This window comes from Scophthalmus maximus, chromosome 21 (assembly GCF_022379125.1).
Source record: "Scophthalmus maximus strain ysfricsl-2021 chromosome 21, ASM2237912v1, whole genome shotgun sequence".
NCBI classification, from domain to species: Eukaryota; Metazoa; Chordata; class Actinopteri; order Pleuronectiformes; family Scophthalmidae; genus Scophthalmus; species Scophthalmus maximus.
In genome coordinates this window covers 11,102,303-11,125,225 of record NC_061535.1, presented here as the reverse complement: position 1 = coordinate 11,125,225, position 22,923 = coordinate 11,102,303, and the positions used below count along the sequence as shown (strand labels likewise).

The 22,923-nt window shown below is 45.4% G+C and overlaps 2 protein-coding genes across 4 annotated transcripts in view; one reads left to right on the top strand and one right to left on the bottom strand.

The window, feature by feature from the left end:
* lancl2 (LanC lantibiotic synthetase component C-like 2 (bacterial)) overlaps positions 1–12,243 on the top strand; it is an 18,538-nt gene extending 6,295 nt beyond the window's left edge. The window contains exons 7-14 of one of the 2 annotated variants that reach the window (XR_004786581.2): positions 1,117–1,299; positions 1,828–2,004; positions 2,800–2,872; positions 3,781–3,894; positions 5,575–5,638; positions 6,278–6,365; positions 7,351–7,460; positions 9,966–12,243. Coding sequence is in view for 1 of the 2 variants with exons in the window: in XM_047329736.1 (XP_047185692.1) it covers positions 1,117–1,299; positions 1,828–2,004; positions 2,800–2,872; positions 3,781–3,857 (510 nt within the window). In the remaining variant the exon portion in view is untranslated. Of the gene's footprint in view, positions 1–1,116; positions 1,300–1,827; positions 2,005–2,799; positions 2,873–3,780; positions 3,895–5,574; positions 5,763–6,277; positions 6,366–7,350; positions 7,461–9,965 lie in introns of those variants that run through there. The other variant, XM_047329736.1, reaches the window with a different exon arrangement.
* vopp1 (VOPP1 WW domain binding protein) lies at positions 6,071–22,923 on the bottom strand. 2 transcript variants are annotated; one of them, XM_035619376.2, is made up of 5 exons: positions 22,615–22,923; positions 15,056–15,114; positions 12,009–12,086; positions 11,309–11,442; positions 6,071–10,134 (listed from the first exon to the last, which is right to left on the bottom strand). In XM_035619376.2, exons 1-5 carry the CDS (start codon positions 22,663–22,665, stop codon positions 9,929–9,931), a joined length of 528 nt encoding a protein of 175 aa, XP_035475269.1. In that variant the 5' UTR covers positions 22,666–22,923; the 3' UTR covers positions 6,071–9,928. The 2 variants fall into 2 exon arrangements, with proteins under 2 accessions (XP_035475269.1, XP_035475267.1); XM_035619374.2 differs by lacking the exon at positions 22,615–22,923 and adding an exon at positions 17,408–17,879.

The window sequence follows — 22,923 nt, the reverse complement described above, 5'->3', positions numbered from 1 at the left end:
GGGTGCAACTACTCGGGGCTACATCCACAGTTCTACGTTTTTCGTTTCAAACCCAAAACGATCCTCGTCCCGGGCGAGCGTTTTAGCTCCGTATGAGACCTAATCTCCAGCATTGTCTAAATAAAAAGACCAACATGTTGACTCATTATATTGGCACTGACTATTTGTTTGTCAAAACTTTGACCATGAACTTTCGATAAATATAATCTTTTCCTCTTGGCAAAGGTGTCGAAAAGGGGTTAAAGATGTGTTAATGCGTAGACGTTATCCACATAGACTCTTTAAATGTTTGGATTTGTGATTCAGCTTGATTATTTGATTAAAGAGTCTCTTTTTGGTTTTTGATCACTGGACTCGTTCCAGCAACGAAAGTCCAGCGAGTGACATTAAATCAGTAGCTTGTGTGGATTAACGTCGGTGTGATGTCTGATATTTGGAGGCGTCTCACCGTCCTGGGCCGAGAGCCAGAGGAGCCGCTGATGTCCGCAGCCAGACATCGCATTAGTGCTGTCGGTCGCTGAACACTCTGTGAGGTCGGGCGTCGATGTGTGGGCTGGACATGAGTATGAAGAGGATCTCTTGACTGCGTCTTTTTCTGTGTGTTGGTGTTTTTATCAGCTATGAATTATTTTCATCCCCAAAAAAGTGGCGTAAACTTACCCCAAGAGCAAATAAAGTGAATAAAACGACATATCTGTGATTTATAGTTTCACATAAAGACTTAAGAAAATACTAAAGTAGTTTAGTATTATACTGTAATAGTTCAACATTCACAATCCCGCCGCTGACAGGAATCAAAACTGTGATTCTGTTTGAGATTTTTAGGTCCGCAGAGTTTACACTGTGCTTTGTCTCTTATCCTGCCCACTGATAATGTCATTAACACACTGAACTCCTTTCCTCGCTGGAAATGAATAATTCATCCCTGCATCACTATGAGGGTTTGTGTGGAGTTAAAAGAAGCAGCTTAAAAGTGTGGATCATGCAGAGACATGCTCCATCATGTGTTTCTACACTGACTCTCACTTCAGCCCCCAAACTGCATTAACACGATCAAGACGAAACATGCCGTGTTGCTGAAACAAAACCAATCTCTATCCCCGTCTCTCTGTGAAGCCAGGAGCAAAAGTCCAGTCAGACGTGCTGTCCGAGTTGGTCCGTCCCAGCATCGACTACGTCCGCCACAAGAGGTTCCGATCGGGGAACTTCCCATCGTCCCTGAGCAACGAGAGCGACCGGCTGGTGCACTGGTGCCACGGGGCGCCGGGGGTCGTCCATTTGCTCATCATGGCTCATAAGGTGAGACTGTTTGTTACGTCACGCGGCACATGAACAACAGTGGCACCAGGTGGCGGGGCTCTGCGCTACAAGGACATTATGTCCAGTGACCGATGTGTTGAAATGTTTTGTGTGATGGTATTTCCATGACGAAGTTTATGACAAAGCTAAGATGTGAACACTTAAACATCTGTTTCATTTCAATATCCTGGCTGCACGCACACAAACACACACACACACACACACACACACACACACACACACACACAGTAATGCATCGTAGGCCACTTTCTTCTTTTCTTGGCAGTTTGCGGAGCCGCTTGGCATCTAATACGCAGAAATTCTGTAATTCTCATTCCTCTCACTGATGCGGAGACTCTCTGGCAACACGCAACGGAAAAACTCTGTGGGAGACACGATGACTCGTCATCACTGTCTTACTGGGAACAAATCATCAGATATTTTTTTGGTGCAGGAGGAGCAGCTTGTTGTGAGCTAACTTCCTTTTCTCCCAGGGTTTGATTTGGCCTTGTCTTGTGTCCTCCCCAGGTGTTCAAAGAGGAGAAGTACCTGAAGGAAGCTGCAGAATGTGCCGAGGTGATCTGGCAGCGCGGTCTGCTCAGGAAAGGCTACGGCATCTGTCACGGCACTGCCGGCAATGGCTACGCCTTCCTGTCCCTGTACAAGATCACCCAGGACAAGAAATACCTGTACCGGGCCTGCAAGGTGAGACGAAGCCCTGAACCTTCATCTGGTGGAACAATACAGCAAAAAAAAACAAGCTTCTGAATGTGAAATATTAATGGAACTTAATAATAATTGAACAGATTTGGACCAACCTTATTTCATTTGTATCTTAATGTGCCTTACATTACAATGGATTTGTTCAATCTTATGCACATGGGAGATGTTCCTCTTAAGAATTTTTTTTTAATATACAGGTATATTCCCATATGAAGATCTGATTACACACAAACTCTCCAACAAAGAAGGAAAATATATTTTTTACAGGGAAACAAAAGGAAGAATAAGAAAGAAAACAATAAAAATTGAAAAGATTTTCAAAAATATCCTTGTCATTTATGAAAAAAAGGCACGTTGGCACCAGGTTCTGCCAAAGAGAAGGAATATGTGTTCAATGGAGTACAATGCTTTAAAATAATGACATGCATATATTTTCTGTTCACTTCATTTCACATTGTTATACCACAGTTCTCTGTCGGGACCCGGCAGCCCTCCACACAGAAGGAAGTGTGAAATCAATTATTTCTCATGAAAGCAGCACAAAACTGCATTGTGAAGGTCTACACATTAAAAATTAAATTTCCCGCACCATAAGCAGCCCACAGTCTTAATGGACTGCATGCTATTAGCTGCATGTTTTTCATATATCAAGTCCTCCTCCATCCAAAAATCTCCAAAAGTTATGGCCACTAGAAGAGAATTAAGCTAAAGGAGCTGTTGTCAGCAATCATTTAATGAAATCCTTTCTATAAACCTGTTGTCATTACCTTTCTCCAGTTTGCCGAGTGGTGTTTGGACTACGGCACCCACGGCTGTCGCATCCCCGACAGACCGTACTCGCTTTTCGAAGGTAACGAATCATTTATTATTATTCAACTTTCCACCAGGCAAAGGCTGAAAAACACGCTGTTGCCATTTGTCTTTCTATTCCCAGAAACCTCATCTGTGAAGATCGATGTAATAGCAGCAGCTCTGTTGTTTGTGTTACATCCACTGTCCATTAGCGGCCAATTATTCACCAGGCCGAGTCATTTTGTCTTTGTGAAGAAAGAGGGGGCTTTGACTTTGCTGTGATGAAACAATTAAGCACAACACAGCTTTTTTTTTCTTGAACACAACAGTTAATCGGCAACTAGTTGAACAATCGATTAAGTACATTTTTATGAATAAAAATTCAAAATTCTCTGATTTCAGCTCGTTAGATGTGAATATTTTCTGGTTTCTTTGCACCTCTGTGACATTAAACTGAATATCTTTGGTTGTGGACAAAACATCATCTTAGTGGTTTTGGGAAACACGGTCGACATTTTTCACCATTTCATGGCATTTTATGGACCACACAACTAATCAATTAATGAAAATAATAGTTTGTTGCAGCCCACATGTCAAGTATAGGTTAAGGCAGCCCACGTAGGTGATGAAGATGAGACATACATATGTGCTCCCTAAATTTGAATGTGAAACAAAAACTAACCGCATCAAATGTATAAATGTAGCAAAAGATGTGAACCTTGGTCTGAACTTACAGACTTTAGTCACCCTCACACAGGGATAGTAACTGATCTCTCTGTTAATATCCGATCTTTCCTGGTTTGTACAATCTATCCTGCAGCCACTTTTTAATAAATTAAAATCAATCAAAGTTGTTTTTTTCCCCCCCTCTGATGGTTTTTAATCAATAATGTCTGCGGTGTAGGAAAAACTTATGAAATGTGTGAAAGATGCAGCCGCAGTGACGGGTGTGTTTCTCCTCTGCAGGTATGGCCGGAGCCATCCATTACCTGTCGGAGATGGACTCGCCCGAAGCCTCCTGTTTCCCCGCCTTTGAACTTTGACCCGCCGACCTGATGGGACTGGGGGATGGCGAAAGGGGTGAGACGACGGGGGACAAACTGTTTTTTGTTGTTGTTGTTTTTAACCCCAAAACACTGGACGAGGATATATTTGCTTTTTTGGGGCTTTTTGAGGGCTTTTTAGCCGCGGACGTCGGGTCAGTGGCGACCAAAGATGAGACTGGAACTGGAAGAAATATCCACAAAGATAGAGGGAGGATCAGAACAGAAAGCATCAAGTGGATCAAAGAGGTTATTAATGACATTAATGGATATTCTCTTCTTCAGGATGATGCGCTCCCTTCTCACCCTTTAAAGTTTATTGCCAGCTGGCATGGACACAGAACAACACGCCCGTCAGCCCGTCAGCCCGTCAGCCTTTAATATCGTGGTACCCAGGCCAAGAAAGAGGGTGTGTGTGTGTGTTGGTGTGTGTAAGTGTGTGCCTCTGCATGCTCACTGTAAAATTGCTTTTCGGTGCATCATATCCTGTCAATGTCGTGGTTTCTTCCTCTCCCTGTATGGAGACAAAGTTTCTCTCTCTCACGTCTTTCATTTCATTGAGAAGACAAAACCGGCTCTGTCCTGCGTTTGTGGAGATGACGACACTTCGCGTGTGTCTGTGTGTACGTGTGTGTGCGCGCGTGTGTGAGTGAGAAGGCAGGAAGTAAGTTGGACATTATTAGCCGTCAGTTTACAACACTGATCATCTGGCAGGATCCGTAGCGCTGTTACGTGATCCTGGTTAACTCTAAGTCGTTGCTCTACCTATAACCTACTACTGCTGTAATTAGGGCTGCAGCTAACGATGATTTTCATAATCGATTAATCTGTCGATTATTTTCTCGATTAATCAATTAGTTGTTTGGTCCATAAAATGGTGAAAAATTAAGATTGTTTTTCCCAAACCCTCAAGATGATGTTTTGTTTTGTCCACCCACCAAAGATATTCAGTTTACTGTCGTAGAGGAGCAAAGAAATCAGAAAATCTTCAAATTTAAGAAGGTGAAATCAGAGAATTTTGCCTTTTCCCCCATAAAAACTACTTGAACCGATTAATCGTTTATTAAAATAGTTGGCGATTAATTTAGTAATCGATTACTAATCTATTAATTGTTGCAGCTCTAGCTGTAACGTTAAGTATGACATCTGATGCGTCAACATCCATGAGGTTGAACAGAAACGAAACCTGAAATATGCTAAGAACATCACAGAATCTGGCAAAAAGAATAATCCTAATTATTTAAGATTGTTTTTACTAAAAAATTTTACTATATCAGCTTTGCTCAATATCATTGGTTGGCACCACTGGAACATTATGTAAAGCATTATTTGAAGTTTAAATCAAAAACTTTTCATTTTAAAGCAACATGAAATAAAGAAATAAATTTGGTTATTATTTTTACTATAATACCTTTTTTCATCGGAGTCGGCTTAGTTGAAATCAGAGCACCATCTGTCCGTCTGAGGTTCAGCGAACAGATCGGCCCTGTGCATGCAGCAGACGGTTGCGTTGGTTTGTGTGGTATCAACAGGAGAGTTGAAATTATGCCTGTGCAGTATGGTGTATATCCAGTAATTCCGACAGCACATGAATGCACATTAATGCCTAATTCTCTTGCATTATATCTTGCCATGAATGTTATTTGCATGAAGATAATGTCACATGTAAAACAACGTGTGTGTGTATGTGTGTGTTCATATGTTTGTGTGTGTACAGGGTTCACTGGTCCTTGTGTTTGGTGGTGAATTGTGTCCTGGTCTCGGCAGCAAGGCGGAGAAATGTTAAGTGTTTGACCTTTGCCTCTGTCTATGTATTTGATTTGACTCTTAGTTGTTGTCAAGATGATGTTGATGTTGTTATTTATTTATTTATTTTCCTCATTAAACTCCCGAGCTTCAGTGAAAGTGACAAGTAAGTCTTCATTATTCTTGATTCTAATTCTTATGTATTTTAGCTCAGACAGTGCTTACAAAGGTCAAGTGGGAGACTTCATGCAAGTAAAATTAGAGCTCCTGTGCGGCTAATTTTTTTGTTTTTGTTAGTACTAATTTCTCAAGTCTTTATGCAAAGGGGTATAACTGAGGACAGAAAAAAAAATGTTGTGCACACGGTGTATTTTGAAGATAAATTATCAATCTAAGAAACATACAGTCCATTTATTCTATGTTGGGTCATAATAGTGGGATGACGCCACATCAAGTGATTTCATTAGTCATTTTATCAGAAGTGAAGTTTATTTACATATTTCACAGTGTATAATGGTATTTTTAAATTTAAATGCTCAAAAGCAGATGAAAAGGAGAGTGAACACAGGGTCAAGATGCTTTTCCAATTATAGAATCTGTTGCATAGTTTGACATGATGGAACAGAATATGTTTTTTTTCAATATTGTGCTATGAAAATTCTAATATCAAACAGGCTAAGACCGAGAGAAACTGATGCTGTATGGGGGCCCCGGACTATTTCTAAAACCTGCTACCGGTTTCCTGAAGTGCAGAAACCAGAGGTGTGTTTCTCTACAGATGTTGTTTGGCTGTAAAACGTCAGCACAACGGAGTGCAGGACGGACCAAGGCATGAATCAATCTCCAAAATGCCAATTAACAATATTAAAACTGAAAATTGGCAACAGCTAAAAAGCTTTTACAACCATATCCGGTGCCACAAGGGGATTCCACTGAAGGATGGGCTATGATTTAAATATATGTACAACAACCTGTCAGGACAAAGGACCATACAGTATGTGTACACAAGACTGGATGTAGTGCCTGACAGTTTAAGAGATGGAGGGACGGTAACTATCTTTGACAATCTGCTGAAAATTAGGTGTAATTCTTTAAATAAAAAAACTTAGAAAAACTTAAATTTGCCACTGATATTCCCGGTTAAGGTGATTCCTTGTTTTCCCCCTTCAGCCAATGGAAGCTCACTTCTGCCGCTTGAAGAAAATTCACCAGAATGTTTTTATTAATAAAAAAAATCATTATGAAGATATTTCACTTTAATGGGACTCTAAGTCAGAATTATGACACACTGAGTCAAAGTTATACCATATCGTAAAAAGTATCTTAACATTTGGTATCTCATAAAAAGGGATTTACAGCTATGAGAAACTTCCATAATTAAGTGACAGTAAACTAAATGGTGATAAAAAGATGTTTCTCATAACTATAGGATACAATAATTCTGACTATGAGATACCAAGTGACATCAATGAAAACAAATACTGATTTTGTATAAATTAAAGTTTGAATTCTCTATTAAAGTAGTTGTTTTTTTTAAATTTTGGCAGAATTGGTCTTCCTTACATGGCACACCATCAGGTCAAAAATGTCAACTTATGTAAGAAATAACAAAACAAAAAAAATGTCTCAGAGAACATACTCATCCTCATGCAAGTCATTTAATGTTCACTTCCCTCAAAATGATATCAACTGAACCACGACTCGGGAGGTCTGTTGAGACCGTTAATTCCTTCTTTTTGTTTTTTAGACGGAGCCGTCGACAGCCTGTGGCCCAGACACTGTGGAGCCTGTTATGGCCACCAGATGTAATTACATTACAATAACGGAAGAGTCTTCGCTCTCTGCATCAAGGAACAGGTAGGAACAGGCCTCATGCAAGAACCAAACAGATTTGTTCCAACACATTTTGTGCGGCATGTACTCGTGACGTCAGGGAACGTGTCGCATTCCTCAATTTTCAAAACATATTTACAATTTTTTGTCTAAATCACACATAGTTAAAGAATCATAATGCCATAATGTGAATGGAAGTGGAGTTTAAATGCATTCCACACATCAACCGTGATTCGTGAATGACCTGATGCACTGTAAAAAAAGAAAAAGAAAAAGTGTGACGCCTCGCTAAGATTCCTGGATAAGGCTGGTTTTTCAGTGTGAGCAGTGTCGTCGGGATGGCGGCGAGGACAAAGCTAAATGCTACGGAACGAGCTCGGCCACCTCTTGAAACTACCACGACATCGTCAAAGTGTGTATTGCGGCACAAAAGTCCAAAAGAAAAAAAGTCACACATCACTCCGCCGGATCAGTCGTTGTGTTCCTCAGCGGACTAAACACACGTCACTCCGTCCGCACTGGAACTTAAACGTAAACTTTTTTTTTTTTTTTTTTACAAACGCGCAGCGCAACAATAAGTTCCCAGGACGAGCGATGAGGAACCTCGAGTGAGCGCTGGTAAATTCAAATTAAATTCTCATTCATGTCCTAGTTTGTTTGACAAAAGGGAAGCTTTTGATCTGAATTTATTCTGATGAGACAGTCAAACTAGATTTCACTTTTCATAAGATTGATCGGTTACATCGTCATTTTGGCTCTTATATCCATTTCCATTCTCGTGCGTTGGGAGATTTGGCAAAAATCCTGCATTTTTCCGTCGTGACTAATTCTCTTGCATTATATCTCGCCATGAATGTTATTTGCATGAGGATAATGTCACATGTAAAACAACGTGTGTGTGTGTGTGTGTGTTCATATGTTGGTGTGTGTACAGGGTTCACTGGTCCTTGTGTGTGGTGGATAATTGTGTCCTGGTCTCTTTAAGTCGTAAAATACGTGTTAATACCATTGACACTCAGCCGTCTACAAACGTATGCAGTGGCAGAAGCTTTTACTCCGACAGAGGAGGTTTAAATAAAAGTGTAGGCGGTTAGCTGTGAGCGAGCTTCCTACATTTTGCACAAACCAGCTATCCGGTAAAAAAACTCAAAGTTCACCACTGTTAAGATGATTAAACATTTGTTGGTCAGAGTGAAACTCAAATGGAGATACTGTTACGAACGGCAAATTGAAATACAACAGTGCAAATTTTACTGCTCGCACCAGTGGACCCAAATGTTGGCGTTGACTTGTCGCCATTCTAATGTCAAATGTCTTCACCGCTACACTGGCGAGCGGAGAGGTGCGACCATCATGCAGTAACGCTCCGAGTCCAGATAACAGCATACGGCTAGCTTTTGACCCAAGGACGGAACTTTGCTTGACGTTCATGCTCGACGTGAAGGATTAACGCGCAGCTGCAGATAGCCGATGATACAGCGACACTGTTGAAGAGTTAAGTCGTGCCGTGGCACACATCAGCGCAGCTCCGGTGGCGGGAATCGGTACGTGCCGACGGGTAACGGTTTTAATATGCGGCCGCCGAGACTTGGCACGTATGACACTGCGATGATGGCATACTGTGCCATCATCACCCGTGTCCACGTCCGAGTCGTCTCGCGGGGCAACTAAAAGCCTTATTCATCGCTGCTAACGGGAGACTGGGCCGGTGACTGGGCTGTAGAGGCTGATTGTGTCATTACCTAACCTGACATACGCTATACTGTAATAAAAAATGCATCAAGAACTCATGTTTTAGTAAAAAGCCCAGGCTTGCTGTAAAATGCTGGCTAAGAAAATAAGTCAGTGTCATGCGCGGAAGAAACAGGTTTTAAGAACCGTTTGCAATGAATATCGAAGTACCGTGAAATAAAATCATATATCCAACATTTTAATGCATTGTGAGTTTGACAGATCTTTTTTTTTTTTTTTTTGTTGCACAGTCATAGCTGTAGTTGCACGGGGAGGGTGACGGGAGTGAGTAAATCCAAAATCTTGACCTCTTGACCTGTCTTGACTCGTCGACAGATCAACGAGGCCGACGCGGTCACTGTACACGCAGATCCACATAAGTCACGAGTAAATGAATCACTTCAGATGAAGCAGTGTGTGTGTGTGTGTGTGTGTGTGTGTGTGTGTGTGTGTGTGTGTGTGTGTGTGTGTGTGTGTGTGTGTGTGTGTGTGTGTGTGTGTGTGTGTGTGTGTGTGTGTGTGTGTGTGTGTGTGTGTGTGTGTGTGTGTGTGTGTGTGTGTGTGTGTGTGTGTTTCTGCATCTAGATTCTGGTCACTTGGGCCTTTTGGTCTTTTGTCACAGAACATCAGATTGTGTTTTCCAAGTTTCCCATCCTCCCAAAAAAAACTGTTCAGTTGCAAACAGGCTTATCCTCTTCATGATTTCCGTCGCCGTTTGATTTTGTCATGTTCAGTTCGATCTCCTCGGCGGATTGCAGACGTTACTTCTTGTCGCTGTTCTGAAATATTTGTTCGTAGGACGGCGGCGGGTGGTTGCAGTAGGACGGAGGCGGAGGGTAGGAGGCCAGCATCATATGGGCGGAGCCGGGCTGTGCGGCGTACGCCGGGAGTGTCATGGTGACCCCGGGGTCACCACCCGTCATGCCGTTGACCCCGAAGCCCTGCATACTCCCCGGCTGCTGGGAAACTGGAGGAAAGTAAAGAAATGGGTTTCATTTAATATCGGTTCACTTGCTTACGGATTGTATGGTCTGTAGCTCTATCATCATACACAGTCATATTTTATACACCACGCATGGTTCATCACCGTCTCTTCGTGGACGTTGGTTCAGTTTATAATCGGAATGATTCCAGTCTTGCTTGTTTTGTCAGGCTCCTTTTGGCTGTTATTTCTAAAAGTTATTATCTGAAACCTCAAACATCCAATCACTGAGGACTTGGCATTCACTTTCTAAGTGAGTGTTTGTTTTCTTGGTTTCGCTGCTGGTCTGGCGAATGTCTGAGTGTACTGAGAAAAACATAAATCTGTGTTATGTTTTTATACATTTTTGTGGTCCAAAAACGTGACAATTCTTAATTTCACAATGCCCCAGAAACCAGAAACCTATTCTAAAGCCTGCGGTATCTAGTTGGCCTTCAGAAATGAGTTTTACATTGTGGTTATTATTGTGGGCCTCCGTTCAATTTTCTGCTCGGTTGACTCACACACCTCAACTTTTAAATGAACCATTTCAGGCCACTGATTATAACAGGACCGGGGTTTGATTAGTTTTTTGTCAATTACGCCGTTTGAAACCTTCGAATTTGACTTGGCAGTCACACAAAAAAAGCAGTATTCTGAGATGATATTTCAACATTCAATTTCCACCTGAAAGTACTTTCATGGAGGGACTGTTTTGATGGCTGCTCTATGAATAGCCGTTGGAAGGAAAGGGGGCTGGTTAAGTAATAGACCACACCAAACACCGGTGTCCTGTGACGGATCTCACCGGCTCCCATTGTGCGCACAAAAGTTACTACTACACTATCATTTCTTTTATTAATGTAGATCCTGTACTGTTCCTCCAGACAGATTTGAGGCAGACAAGTACCCAAGGAACTCAAAGCTTAACTAAATATTTTATACCTGTCATCTCACCTACAATAGTGAGAATACAATATTGTTAAAAGGCCTTTGTTTAATTAGTCCCCAGATTTTACTCCCATTAAAGCATAATGTAAAACATATCTGAATGTGGAGAGGCTCCCGCGACCTCGACTTATTTAGCAAAGTGGGTTGAGTTTGAGTCTCATGCAAGCACCTGCCTGATTTCCAAAAAGCATTTTGTGGATCTGTGCTGTGTACTTGCATGTCACTGTACCTGGTGAGGTGACGGGGTGCCTGGTGAAGGAGACGTTGAACGCCGGCTCGTCTCTCAGAGGGGACGGGTACATCCGTCTGCGGATGAAGAACCCGGCGCCGCAGCAGAACAGCACTCCCATCATCAGCAGCACCCTGAGAGACGACGGTGAACAGAAGGCGCCGTCAGCCACACACAACATCGCGAAGAGCACACCCGGCGTCTGACCGGCGGGGAGCGGAGGGAAAGATCCTTCTTAGGTTCCAGAGACGAAGGGTAATCGAAATGCTTTGGACGTGTACGTCCACACAAATTGGTTTTTCATTTTCAGTTTGCATCGTGTTCGTTTTTAGTCATTATTTGAGTCATCCTTGCCAAAAGTCTCCATTTCAGGGCCTAGCAGAAGGTGATGCGTTTAAAGAAACACAAATGTATGTATGCGTGTGTGTGCATTCATCACTCCGAAATCCAGGATTCTGTTTTGAGGGCCACCTCTTTTCATAACACTCTCTTGAATTTACCGATGTATAATTCCAAGAACAAAATGTCAGTAGGGAGGAGGAGACGCTGCGATGAATCACAGCCGAGCTGTCAAAGGCGCAGCGAGGAGCTCAACTGCTCGAAGCAAACACATTCACACTTTGTGAAAAGTGGACAAAGACGGCGTTTGCTTACATTTCATAATTCCGAGGGGGTAGAACGACAGCTTCTGCAAACTCACCAGAAGTACCATAGTCGCTGGATGGACAGGGCTCTCACACAGCAGCGCGTCCCGCAGCAGTCCTCGTAGGAGCGACATCTGCCACGAGGGGAGGTCATGTGGAGAACAAGTGAACAAAAGAGTTACAGCGTAGCATAATAAATGAAGTGATTATTTGATCTGGTAAAAGATCAAATAATCTTTTACCAGATTATTTATCGCGCTTTTGTGCTTCGTAAAGTAATCTTAACAAAAAGAAGTGAGTGAGTGAGTGAGTGAGTGAGTGAGTGAGTGAGTGAGTGAGTGAGTGAGAGAGAGAGAGAGAGAGAGAGAGAGAGAGAGAGAGAGAGAGAGAGAGAGAGAGAGAGAGAGAGAGAGAGAGAGAGAGAGAGAGAGAGAGAGAGAGAGAGAGAGAGAGAGAGAGAGAGAGAGAGAGAGAGAGAGAGAGAGAGAGAGAGAGAGAGAGAGAGAGAGAGAGAGAGAGAGAGAGAGAGAGAGAGAGAGATAGATATAACTGCGGATGGCCACCATGACAGTGCATATGCCTCCAACTCACATTGCTGTCTGGCTAGTTTCAGGAATAGACCCCGGGAGGAGGAGCCGTTGTCCCCGGAGGCCCCCAGGACCCACAGCCTGAGGACCAGTACATTCTTGTGTGTGATGTTCTCTTGCCCGATCGCATTCATAAATATCCTCAGTACTGGAGGTGGGGTAGGGAAGTTTAAAATGAATTCTAATTCCTGCTTTTCAAAGGCAGAAGATGCTGCTGGTCTCGAAATTATACCATTTCTTTCTCCTAATTATGGGGTAGGCAAAGAAATGTTACAGGGAAATTTAAAGATGTTCATTTGTGATGGACATTGTGTGTTCAGATTTGATTGTGTTATGACTCAGAGACAGACACAAAATCATTATTATCGAGAGGAAAATGATAGTTTTAAGGTTATTTACCTTAAACACCCTAAATAGTCGAGTCTGTAGGTTTGATTTTGGAGTTTTACTTTTCCTCTTTGTCTTATTTTCATTTGAGCAAATAAGAACACAAAGAAGTTGAACAAATGAATAAATAAATACTTTTTATTTGCAAAAAGGAAAAACTCTGTTGAAGTGTTACTCGTTTATTGACTCTGATCTTATTTGTGTCGAATCCACTTAATCTTCCAATGCCAGAAGTCTGTCAAGCCCTCACATTCTTGTCCTCGTGGGGACGGACCATACACAATAACACACGGAGAAACAGAAAGATCGAGATATTGAGTTAAAAGAATTATTGTCTTTTTTTCTCAGGACAAATGAACAGCGAGGGATGAAAATCCTCCAGCTGAGGGAAACGCAGCAGCACCGTGCAAAAAGACGGATGTGGAGGGAGAAAAACATGTTAAGAGTCTTACAACAGGAATTAGGCTAAAACCTCACGGAGAGATTGAACTTTACAAGGGGGCGGACGTGATTCCACTGTAATTTCTCAGTGCAGAGAGGTACAGTAGGGTCACGCTCAGGGCAACAGACGCTCTGCTCCAGTTAACATCTGGTTCCACAACGTAATCTGATCGCTCGGGTCGAATCGCTCCAATAAACCCTCCCTTTGTGTTATCAGTTTTCATCTTCACATCACTTCTGAGGCTGTGCAGTAGTTTTGCGGTGTCGTTACACCGAGGAAATCAAAGAATCAAAAGTAACTCTCCAAGCTTTTTACAGGCATTGATTACAGTGGTGAATTACTGTGCTCTTGACAACCACCCATCAGGTTGGAGTCCGTCACACTGAAACATGCCGATGCAGAACAACTTCCAACTTGGAAAATACATAAACACCTGCCAACATTTCTGCTGGTGTCGGCAAATTAAAATCAATGCTGCGCTGTCGTTTTGGGGTTTACTCAGTTCTTGTTTTTGTTTACTCAATGGTTTTGAGGAGCCACTGCCTTTTTTTTTTGCATGTTGTATTTTTCACATCTTGAAACTGTGAATCACAGAAATTGAGAGCCCGGGAGGAGGAAGAAGAGGCGGAGGAGGAAGAGGAGGAGGAGGAAGAAGAGGCGGAGGAAGAGGAGGAGGAAGAGGAGGAAGAAGAGGCGGAGGAGGAGGAGGAAGAGGAGGAGGAAGAAGAGGCGGAGGAGGAGGAGGAAGAGGAGGAGGAGGAGGAGGAAGAAGAGGCGGAGGAAGAGGAGGAGGAAGAAGAGGCGGAAGAAGAGGCGGAGGAAGAGGCGGAGGAGGAGGAGGAAGAAGAGGCGGAGGAGGAGGAGGAGGAGGAGGAGGAGGAGGAGGAAGAAGAGGAGGAGGAGGAAGAGGAGGAGGAGGAGGAGGAAGAAGAGGAGGAGGAGGAAGAGGAGGAGGAGGAAGAAGAGGCGGAGGAGGAGGAGGAAGAGGAGGAGGAAGAAGAGGAGGAGGAGGAAGAGGAAGAAGAGGCGGAGGAGGAAGAAGAGGAGGAGGAAGGAGAGGAGGAGGAGGAAGAAGAGGAGGAGGACGAGGAGGAGGAAGAAGAGGCGGAGGAGGAGGAGGAAGAGGAGGAGGAAGAGGAGGAGGAGGAAGAGGAGGAGGAAGAAGAGGCAGAAGAGGCAGAAGAGGAGGAAGAGGAGGAGGAGGAAGAGGCGGAGGAAGAAGAGGCGGAGGAAGAGGCGGAGGAAGAGGAGGAGGAAGAGGCGGAGGAAGAGGCGGAGGAGGAGAAGGAGGAAGAAGAGGAGGAGGAAGAGGAGGAGGAAGTAAGTGGAAACGAAAGGGTTTTTTTCCTTCTCTGTGTTGTTTTTCTCTAAAACTAAGTGTTGACATTTGCAGCACTTTCTGTTTTAGTTTAGTTTTGAAACTTTGTGTGGATTAAATATATTTCATTATTTGTAAAGCAACATTTTTTCTAATAAAAGGAGAAGGCTCAAAAAGGCAAGAAGTGATGATGTCGTAATAACTTTAACTTTAAGTATCAGTTGTAAAAAATAAAAATAAATAAATGTAGAGACCTACATCATTTAGAAAATCAGATTTCAGCAGATCACATCCATCCCAAACTTATTGGACAAAGGGGTCCGAGGTTCATTTCATCGGTTCAAAGTTGTAGAACACTGTGGTACTTACATGAAGTAGATCGGGTATCCGCCTTCAAAGTACCAGCAATACTTCTTTGCTTCTGCACACTGTAAAAAGACAAAGGGCAGATGATTAAAAACCGACTCAGCAATGAGGCAACATACCGTAAATTGACTCCATTCATACAACGTGTCTGCGGTCGTCGTGCTTTGCTCGAAGAGTTCGCATCAACCCATTCACACAGCGCTTCCATACGTCTTCGTATACGGTTCTTTTCTCTTCCTCCTACATCCTATTCACACACTTGCTGTTGGGGCTCAATGTGTCGCCCCAGGCCCGGAAGACTAATGTGACTCCACTAAATGTGATTTCACTGTACAGTACAGTCTTAAAGATTGTGAAAAGAAGCTGACGTCGACAAAGATAGCTCGCCGACGTCACACTTTCAATAACTGCACAGAGGGAGATGGAGATTTTGGGGGTCATGAAGTTCGGCCTGCATCAGAAACAGCAGATATCCTTCACCTAAATCTGCATCGTGTTTCTTGTTGTATGAAAGAACACGGATCATCAGTAACATTCAGAAACAAGGATCCCCCCCCCCCCAGAATCCTCCGAGTACGATCCCCCTTTCTTTTCCACTGTCGGCTCCGGTTCACAATGCACAGAGCGCCAACGCTGGCAGGCTGGAGAGCGCCTTTAATTAACTGTCTTTGAAATGATCCGCCGCCCCCCCCCCCCATGAAAACACACCCTGCTTTGTCGTCGTGACATGGAGAGGTTTCAGGCTTCTGGGTCCTTTGCGAAGGGAAGACGTGAGCGACAGACACCGCGTCGAAGAAGGGGCCGAGGGGAAGCGTCGATTGACACTGCCGGGGATGAAGCTCGCCTCAGGGTGGCAGGGCGGCGCACACCATCTCCACCATCACGTCCCGTTGAGGTGGAGACGTTGACTCAAAGACTTTTGCCATACGAGACTTTGGAAACGGAGACTTTTGGAAATGCTGCTAACGCCGCATTGGTTGGATTAATTCCGCGGCTGTGATTTATTGTAGTCTGACTGGGTCTTTTAAGTCAGGACGTCAACCGTAATCTCTAAAACTGTTCACAAAATGAACGCCACGCTGTACTGATGACTTGAAACTAGAGCCTGAGACCATGAACTCCTTCAGGAAAATGTTTACCGACGTCATGAATCAAGTGAGAAGTAGAATCAATTTCTCGTAGACTTCTGTAGAAACTGGCTTATTCTGGCGAACCGGTGAAGTCGCCCCCTGCTGGTCAATCGAGAGGATACAGGTTTCAGACACTGGCTTGACTTTTCCGTGTGGACGAAGCCTTAAGGGTATTTCATATGACTGCTGGATGAAGTGATGCTGCAACAATCAATCGCTCACAGAATGTTGCTATGCACTGAACTCTATCAACTCCTGGTTGGTCTGATTTCATTAGAAACGAGCAAAACAAACCACCACTCAGTCCAGTGAAGAGATGCCCGTGAGTTTCATCTACAGGTGCAGCGACCTCTCATTCACTCAGAGCGGCGCTTCCCAATCGCACGAACAAACCGCCCACACGTCGCACTGTATCTGCTTCTGCACTGCGATGACACACGAGACACAGTTCCTTTCACGGCGGCCTGTGTCCTCGAGGGGGTGGGATTTACATATCGTGGCTCCCGAGTTGCAGTTTTCAAATTACATCCGATTTCTCTCAACCTTGGCTCAGACTGGGTGCCGCTGCAGGCGAACAAAGCAGGAGGGATATGGAGAGCAGGATGGGATGGCACGGATCATCCTCGGTCATCCTCTCGACGTAGGTGACGGGTTGAAAGGATGACCGTCTGTTTTGCGGCCGGTGCCTCGTCACATTTGAGCAACAGCTCAAAGCAGAAGTCCGAACTTGGAGATAAATGCTTGACACAGTGTGGACAACAAGGGGGGGGGGGGGGGGGGGCATGGCAGGCCGGTCGAGTTGTGACGGTGGCTCACAACATGCCGGCACAATGGGTTATTTGTCCGGCTGCTGGCGGGAGAATGGGACCACACTGTTTTTTCCCAATCGGGCCTGAAGAGTAACGGCAGAAACACACACCCGCAGCGATAAGGGCCCGAGGGGAAGATCAGGGGAAAACAAGAGCCTCGCATCCCGCTTTCTTCACTCGGACGATGTACAGTACGCCCACTCCGTTCGTCCAGACCGCGTCCTGTTATCCCAAACCCGCGCAGGAAGTGTTGCAGTCAAACATTCTGAGGAACAATACCAACCCAGTCCGCGCCGGCTTCCGCCGCAGGGCCAGCTGGATTGATCGCCCTGATTTTAAATGACAACTGAAGTCATTTAAAAAATCCGACGCCTAACGAGAGAGGAACACGGGAGTAAAGGTGAGGCGGTTATTACAATTCGGCAGACATGGTGACAGTCTGTCCTGTTGAAGGTCCATGGCTCTGCTTTCATCATCACGTCCTGCGTGTTCTACAGAGACGCCACAGAACGTCACGGACATCGTGCCGTGGTTGGCGTGGACGCGTCTGACTCCTGCGTTCGCCAGAGCTTGTGAAAGAGCAAACTCTTTGCCTTTATCCCAAAGGCACAGAGTGTGAAGAACATGCTTACATACAGTTTGCATTAAATCACAGAAGGTTTTCATTTCACAAATCCTCGTCTCGGTCGCTGTCCCATCTGCAATAGCATGGCACCCGATTCGTCGTCCCGACCCCAGCAGCCCTCTGCCAGCACCGGTCACCGTCCGGCTCTGTTCATTGTCTTCCCTCTAATTAGAGCTCGCTGAAAGCGCTGACAGGAGAGGAAACCGTCTCTCTCTCTCTCTCTGTCTCTGTCTCTCTCTCTCTGTCTGTCTCTGTCTCTGTCTCTCTCTGTCTCTCTCTCTGTCTCTCTCTCTCTCTCTCTCTGTCTCTGTCTCTCTCTCTGTCTGTCTCTGTCTGTCTCTGTCTCTCTCTCTGTCTCTGTCTCTCTCTCTCTCTGTCTCCCCGCGGGACGGAAATGACCGTTACGCAACCAGGACGTGTTTCCCTGCTTCTGAAAAGCAGCTCAGATGGGTTTTTGCCTTGGGGGAATAGTCCAATGATTCCACGCTGCACAATAAACCTTCACAAGCGCGCGTGTGTGTGTGTGTGTGGATCAGGAAGTGCTTTGCCTTTGAAGATGCAGGACGCTGCAGAGGAGGACGGGTCAATAACGGACGCTTTGCTTTGCTCCCACGCCGCTGAACTTTTTTCTAGCTTTTAGCGTACAGAATTTTTTTTTTTTATCATATCGCATATATCATATCATCATAATGTCTTCGTATTATCCTGGATTTCAAGGCAGATTAGTCTCCCGTCCTCTCACCCTGCCAGGGACGAGCTCCAAATCCTCGTGATTCCGAATTAGCGACCACCTTTTTTTCCACTATTTGTCTCCCGATACTTCGAACATTCTGTTTCATCTCACGCCTTCCTTCCTTTCCTTCCTCGCTCGTCCATCCTGCTCTCCTTCCTGTCTCATTGATCTCTCCGCTGACCGCACGGACGACTCCGTCATTAGCCGAGCAGCAACAGGCCGACAGGCATCATTCGATTGTCAGTGTGTGTTTGGCCTGATGCGTGGAGAGAGAGAGAGAGAGAGAGAGAGAGAGAGAGAGAGAGAGAGAGAGAGAGAGAGAGAGAGAGAGAGAGAGAGAGAGAGAGAGAGAGAGAGAGAGGGAGAGAGAGAGAGAGAGAGATTTGATTTTGAAAACACAATGTTTATTAAGATTTACCAGAGAACATCCCGGTCCTCTACAAATGAAATGAAAAAAAACACACACAACAACAAAATAACAGAAAAACAGAATAAATCAGGTCATAAACACGGAGTGAAAGATGAGCGAGAGAGAGCGGCGAGGAGGGAAACGGAGCTGGGGGGGAGAAAGCAGAGGGAGGTGTCGCGTACCGTTACTCTTCCTCTCCTGACAAGATACTGTGTGATGTATGTTACATGTACTTCCGTTTCCGTACATTTCAAAATTCCATAGTGATGCTCTGCCATCAGGGATCGTGGGCTGAGCTCGACTTTGTGGAGCTGAACCTGACTTAACCATCCCACCGGTCATATGGTTACAGTGGTTACCGTGGGAACGCTCTCCACCCCACATCATATGAGTGACCAAGTTTACAATGCTGTGTTCATCTCACATATATAACGGTCACATGAGTAAACGCATATGAAATTAATTAGGACTTGTTTGACAAACAATATGTAATAATGTCATTTTATACTCACAAATCAGAAACTCCTGCGACACAGTGGCTGTTAAGAGTGCTGATAATACTGATCTGTTGCTAATTTAATGATCTAATGCTAATTTAATGATCTAATCTAGGTTTAATGCATCGCTTCCCTCATTCTGTGTCGACGGCAGATGTCTACATCCAGGACAAACGCGTCATGAATCATTTCCTCAGTTTTTCTTTTTAAATTATAGCTTAGCATCTTAACAAGCTGCAGGAAGTGAGCGACGGCCGACCGTTAGTCACTTCGTATCACGTCTTAATAAAGCTGCACATGCTCTCTTCTCAGTGTCAACGTACGACCGGGCCCCCGCGGGGACAGCGACTGTCCCCCGGTTGTCAGATGCGCCCCCGCGGGAGTGTCAGTGAATTTAAACCCCCGCCGAGATGCTGCACACATAAGTCACTGGGAATCGCTTTTTTTTTTTTTAAAGAAATGACAGTTTTATGATCCGGCGATGGGCGGGGCCGTCGTAAAGTTCGGTTCGGTCCGGGCGCATAGACGTATCCCGGCCATAGGGGAAAGATCAAGGCTCGGGTTGAAGCAGGCCCTGAGACAAGGACCTTCGTCGTCGGGGGTTACACTCCATCACCACGTCGGGTTACAGGACCGTCAAGGTCGCGGGCAAGAGAAACAGGAGGGACACGCTGCAGCACTTTGAGCTCCGACTGTATTCTGCCTGTTTACGTGCAGCCTGGTTCAGAGAGAGAGAGTCCCTCCCTCTGTGTGTGTGTGACGAAAGGTCGACTCGAGCCCGACAGTTAAGGGCCGATAAGGTGACGACGAGCTGGGGTTTCTTTTCCCAGACATGAACTGCAGAATTTTTCCGGAGAATCGGATCTGTGAATTTTTTTCCCGCAGTTCGCCGTTCGCGTACGAAGAACGAGAGAGCGGCGAGAGAGGATCTTTCGGGGAACATTCAGAGCGAGGGGGGCGGCGCCTGGGTCGGGCAACCGTTTGTGTACGGGCAATCTTCCTTCAATTTTCCTGAATATTTGTTTGTCAAGGAAAGTCTGTAATAACATTTTAGGAAAAAGGAAAAGGGAATTCCTGCTGGGTTCTCACATTGCCGTACTCTGATAATTTCTGGAAAATTTTATCAGGGGAACAATGTCTGGAGCAAAATTTACAGAGAGCCCCTACGGAAAAGTTCTGGAGAACGTCCGGACTTCAGTGCCTGTCTGAAAACAGCTTGAGATCCTCCAGACTATAACCACCGCACTGAGAGTAAACCTGTCTGATCCGGGCCAACAAAACAATCGGCCTGCTCTCTGGCATCAACCTCAGGTTACACTTCATGAGCATCACTTCCAGAACAGAATCTAAATATTCCTTTGGCTCGCTTCTCTGAATAGTGTTTGAATATATTCCAAGATGATAGTTTTCCCTCGTCATTGGTTAATTTCCACCGTTGACGGACACGCTCGCCTCTTTGACGCCAGAGACTCTGGAGGGTTCACACCACAAATACAGAAATATGCACAATCGATTAAATCCTCAGGTTTATAAAACACTGCGGTGCTGTACACGTTGTTTGTGTGTGTGTGTGGGGGGGGGGGGGGGGGGGGACTGGAACATCATTCATTCTCATCATCGGTAGTTGGGGGGCACAACGCAAAAAGGAAAAAGAAAGATTCCCACCATCCAACCAGCAGGAATCTCTTTAGTGCAACTGGCCATGAACGATGCTGCGGCGGATTTTCACTACTAATGCACTTTCTTTCTTCTTTTTTTTTTTTTTTTACAAATGAGAGAACCCATCACTCACTCTCTCAACCATCATGACAAAATGAGTTCACGCCGAATGCACCTCGGATCAAAACCGGAAGTTACGATTGGCTGATTGAAACCATCACACGCCGCCGCCGCCGTCATCATCTGGTTCATGTCACAACATTTAGGAAACACAATAGATCTGGTGTGGTGTGTGTTTGTCCATGCACTGGACAGTCCTCAGCTCTCCAACAACGTCACATAAGCCTGAACACAAGCAGAACTTCTCTAACCAACAAGGAACTGGTTCCGGTTCCGTTCAAGGTTATTCGAACTTCCAAGTGAAACGGGGCCCCCTGCGTTTCCACCCGTTTTGAGCGGAACCACTGCGATCATCATGAACGCGCCAACAAAGGGGGCCGCGGTTGAAGGATGTACAGCGGCAAAAAAGAAGAGGCGGCAGTGGCGGGAAGCCGCCCCGGCAGCCTCGGCTCAGATGTGCAGAGCCTCTTCGCCGACGGGAGCGCGGCAGCACGAGGTCTGAAGGGGCCGGATTCCCTCCCCTCCCCGTTCAAAATGGATGTGCTCACTAAGTCAGCTGAACGAGATGAAATAATAATGGCGGGAGTCAATAATACATGAGCCGACATGGATGTCAAGCGACACTGGACTGACGGGAAGAGGAGAGCCACATTGTGGGGCGTATAAAATTCATATTAAATCCCCCCCCCCCCCTGCAGCAACATGCAGAACATGAATGTGTGAGTGAGTACATGCATTGCGAGAAAAGAGGAAGCGGATAGCTGAAAAAAAATTTATGAATAATCGGTTAGGCGTCAACACTTTGGTTGGAAAAATAAAATCACATAACGTAGAGTAGGAGGTTACAAATAGAAAATAGTCTACACTGTGTGTGTGTGTGTGTGTGTGTGTGTGTGTGTGTGTGTGTGTGTGTGTGTGTGTGTGTGTGTGTGTCCTACAGGCCCAGTAACCTACAGAGTGGTTATTGGGGTACAAAGACAAAGGATGACAGGATCACAGGTAAGTACCTGCTGTACTTGCTGTTCCCATTCTGCACTCATCGAACAATGAAATATGATTTTTTTTGCTGCAAAAGGAAACACTGTAGTTCTCTCGTCAACGTGCATATTATTATTAATATTATTATGAACCCAGCTGCGTGACACGATCTCTTTTTTTTGGGTGATATTTCCGTGTTTGTCCTCATGCTCTCTGCAGGGACGTGCATCGCAATCCAGAGGGCAGCAGCAGCAGCAGCAGCAGCAGCAGCAGCAGCCGATGTAAAAGTTGAGATATTTTGAATGTGCAGTGTCTCCAAGTGGATCCACTCGCATGCCGAATTGAACAGAAGACGCCATTCATCCAAGAACATCAACTTGTTTTGCTCTGTGATGTGTACGATTCTGGTGCCAGTGGAGGGGAAAATTAAATCACGCGAATTTCGAACGGAGTCTGGCGACCCGGCAAACAAATCTGGAAACAATACCGAGCGCGCCGCGGAACCGGAGCCCCGGCGCGGAGCAGCCTCCCTGCGGACGCACGACGTCGCCCGCAGGGAGGCTGCTCCTGCGGAGACACAACGCGATCACGACGGCGCTCACCTCTAGAAACAGCCAGAATGTCAGGGCGACTTCGGCCAGCGGGTTCCTCATGTCTCCGCCGGGAGGAGGAGGTGGAGCGGGGCAGAACGAGGGCGAAGGGGGCGAAGGGGGCGAAGGAGGCGAAGGAGGCGAAGGAGGAGGAGGAGGAGACGCTCCGCTGTCACCACCACGTCGCTCTCATCCCGGGGATGGACCCGCAGATCTGATCCGGCCCAGAGGTCCGACTCGCAGGGCGACACGGGACGACGCGGCCCGGGCGACGACGTGCAGACGGATCCACGGCGGGAGGAGGTCGATGATGGAACTGTG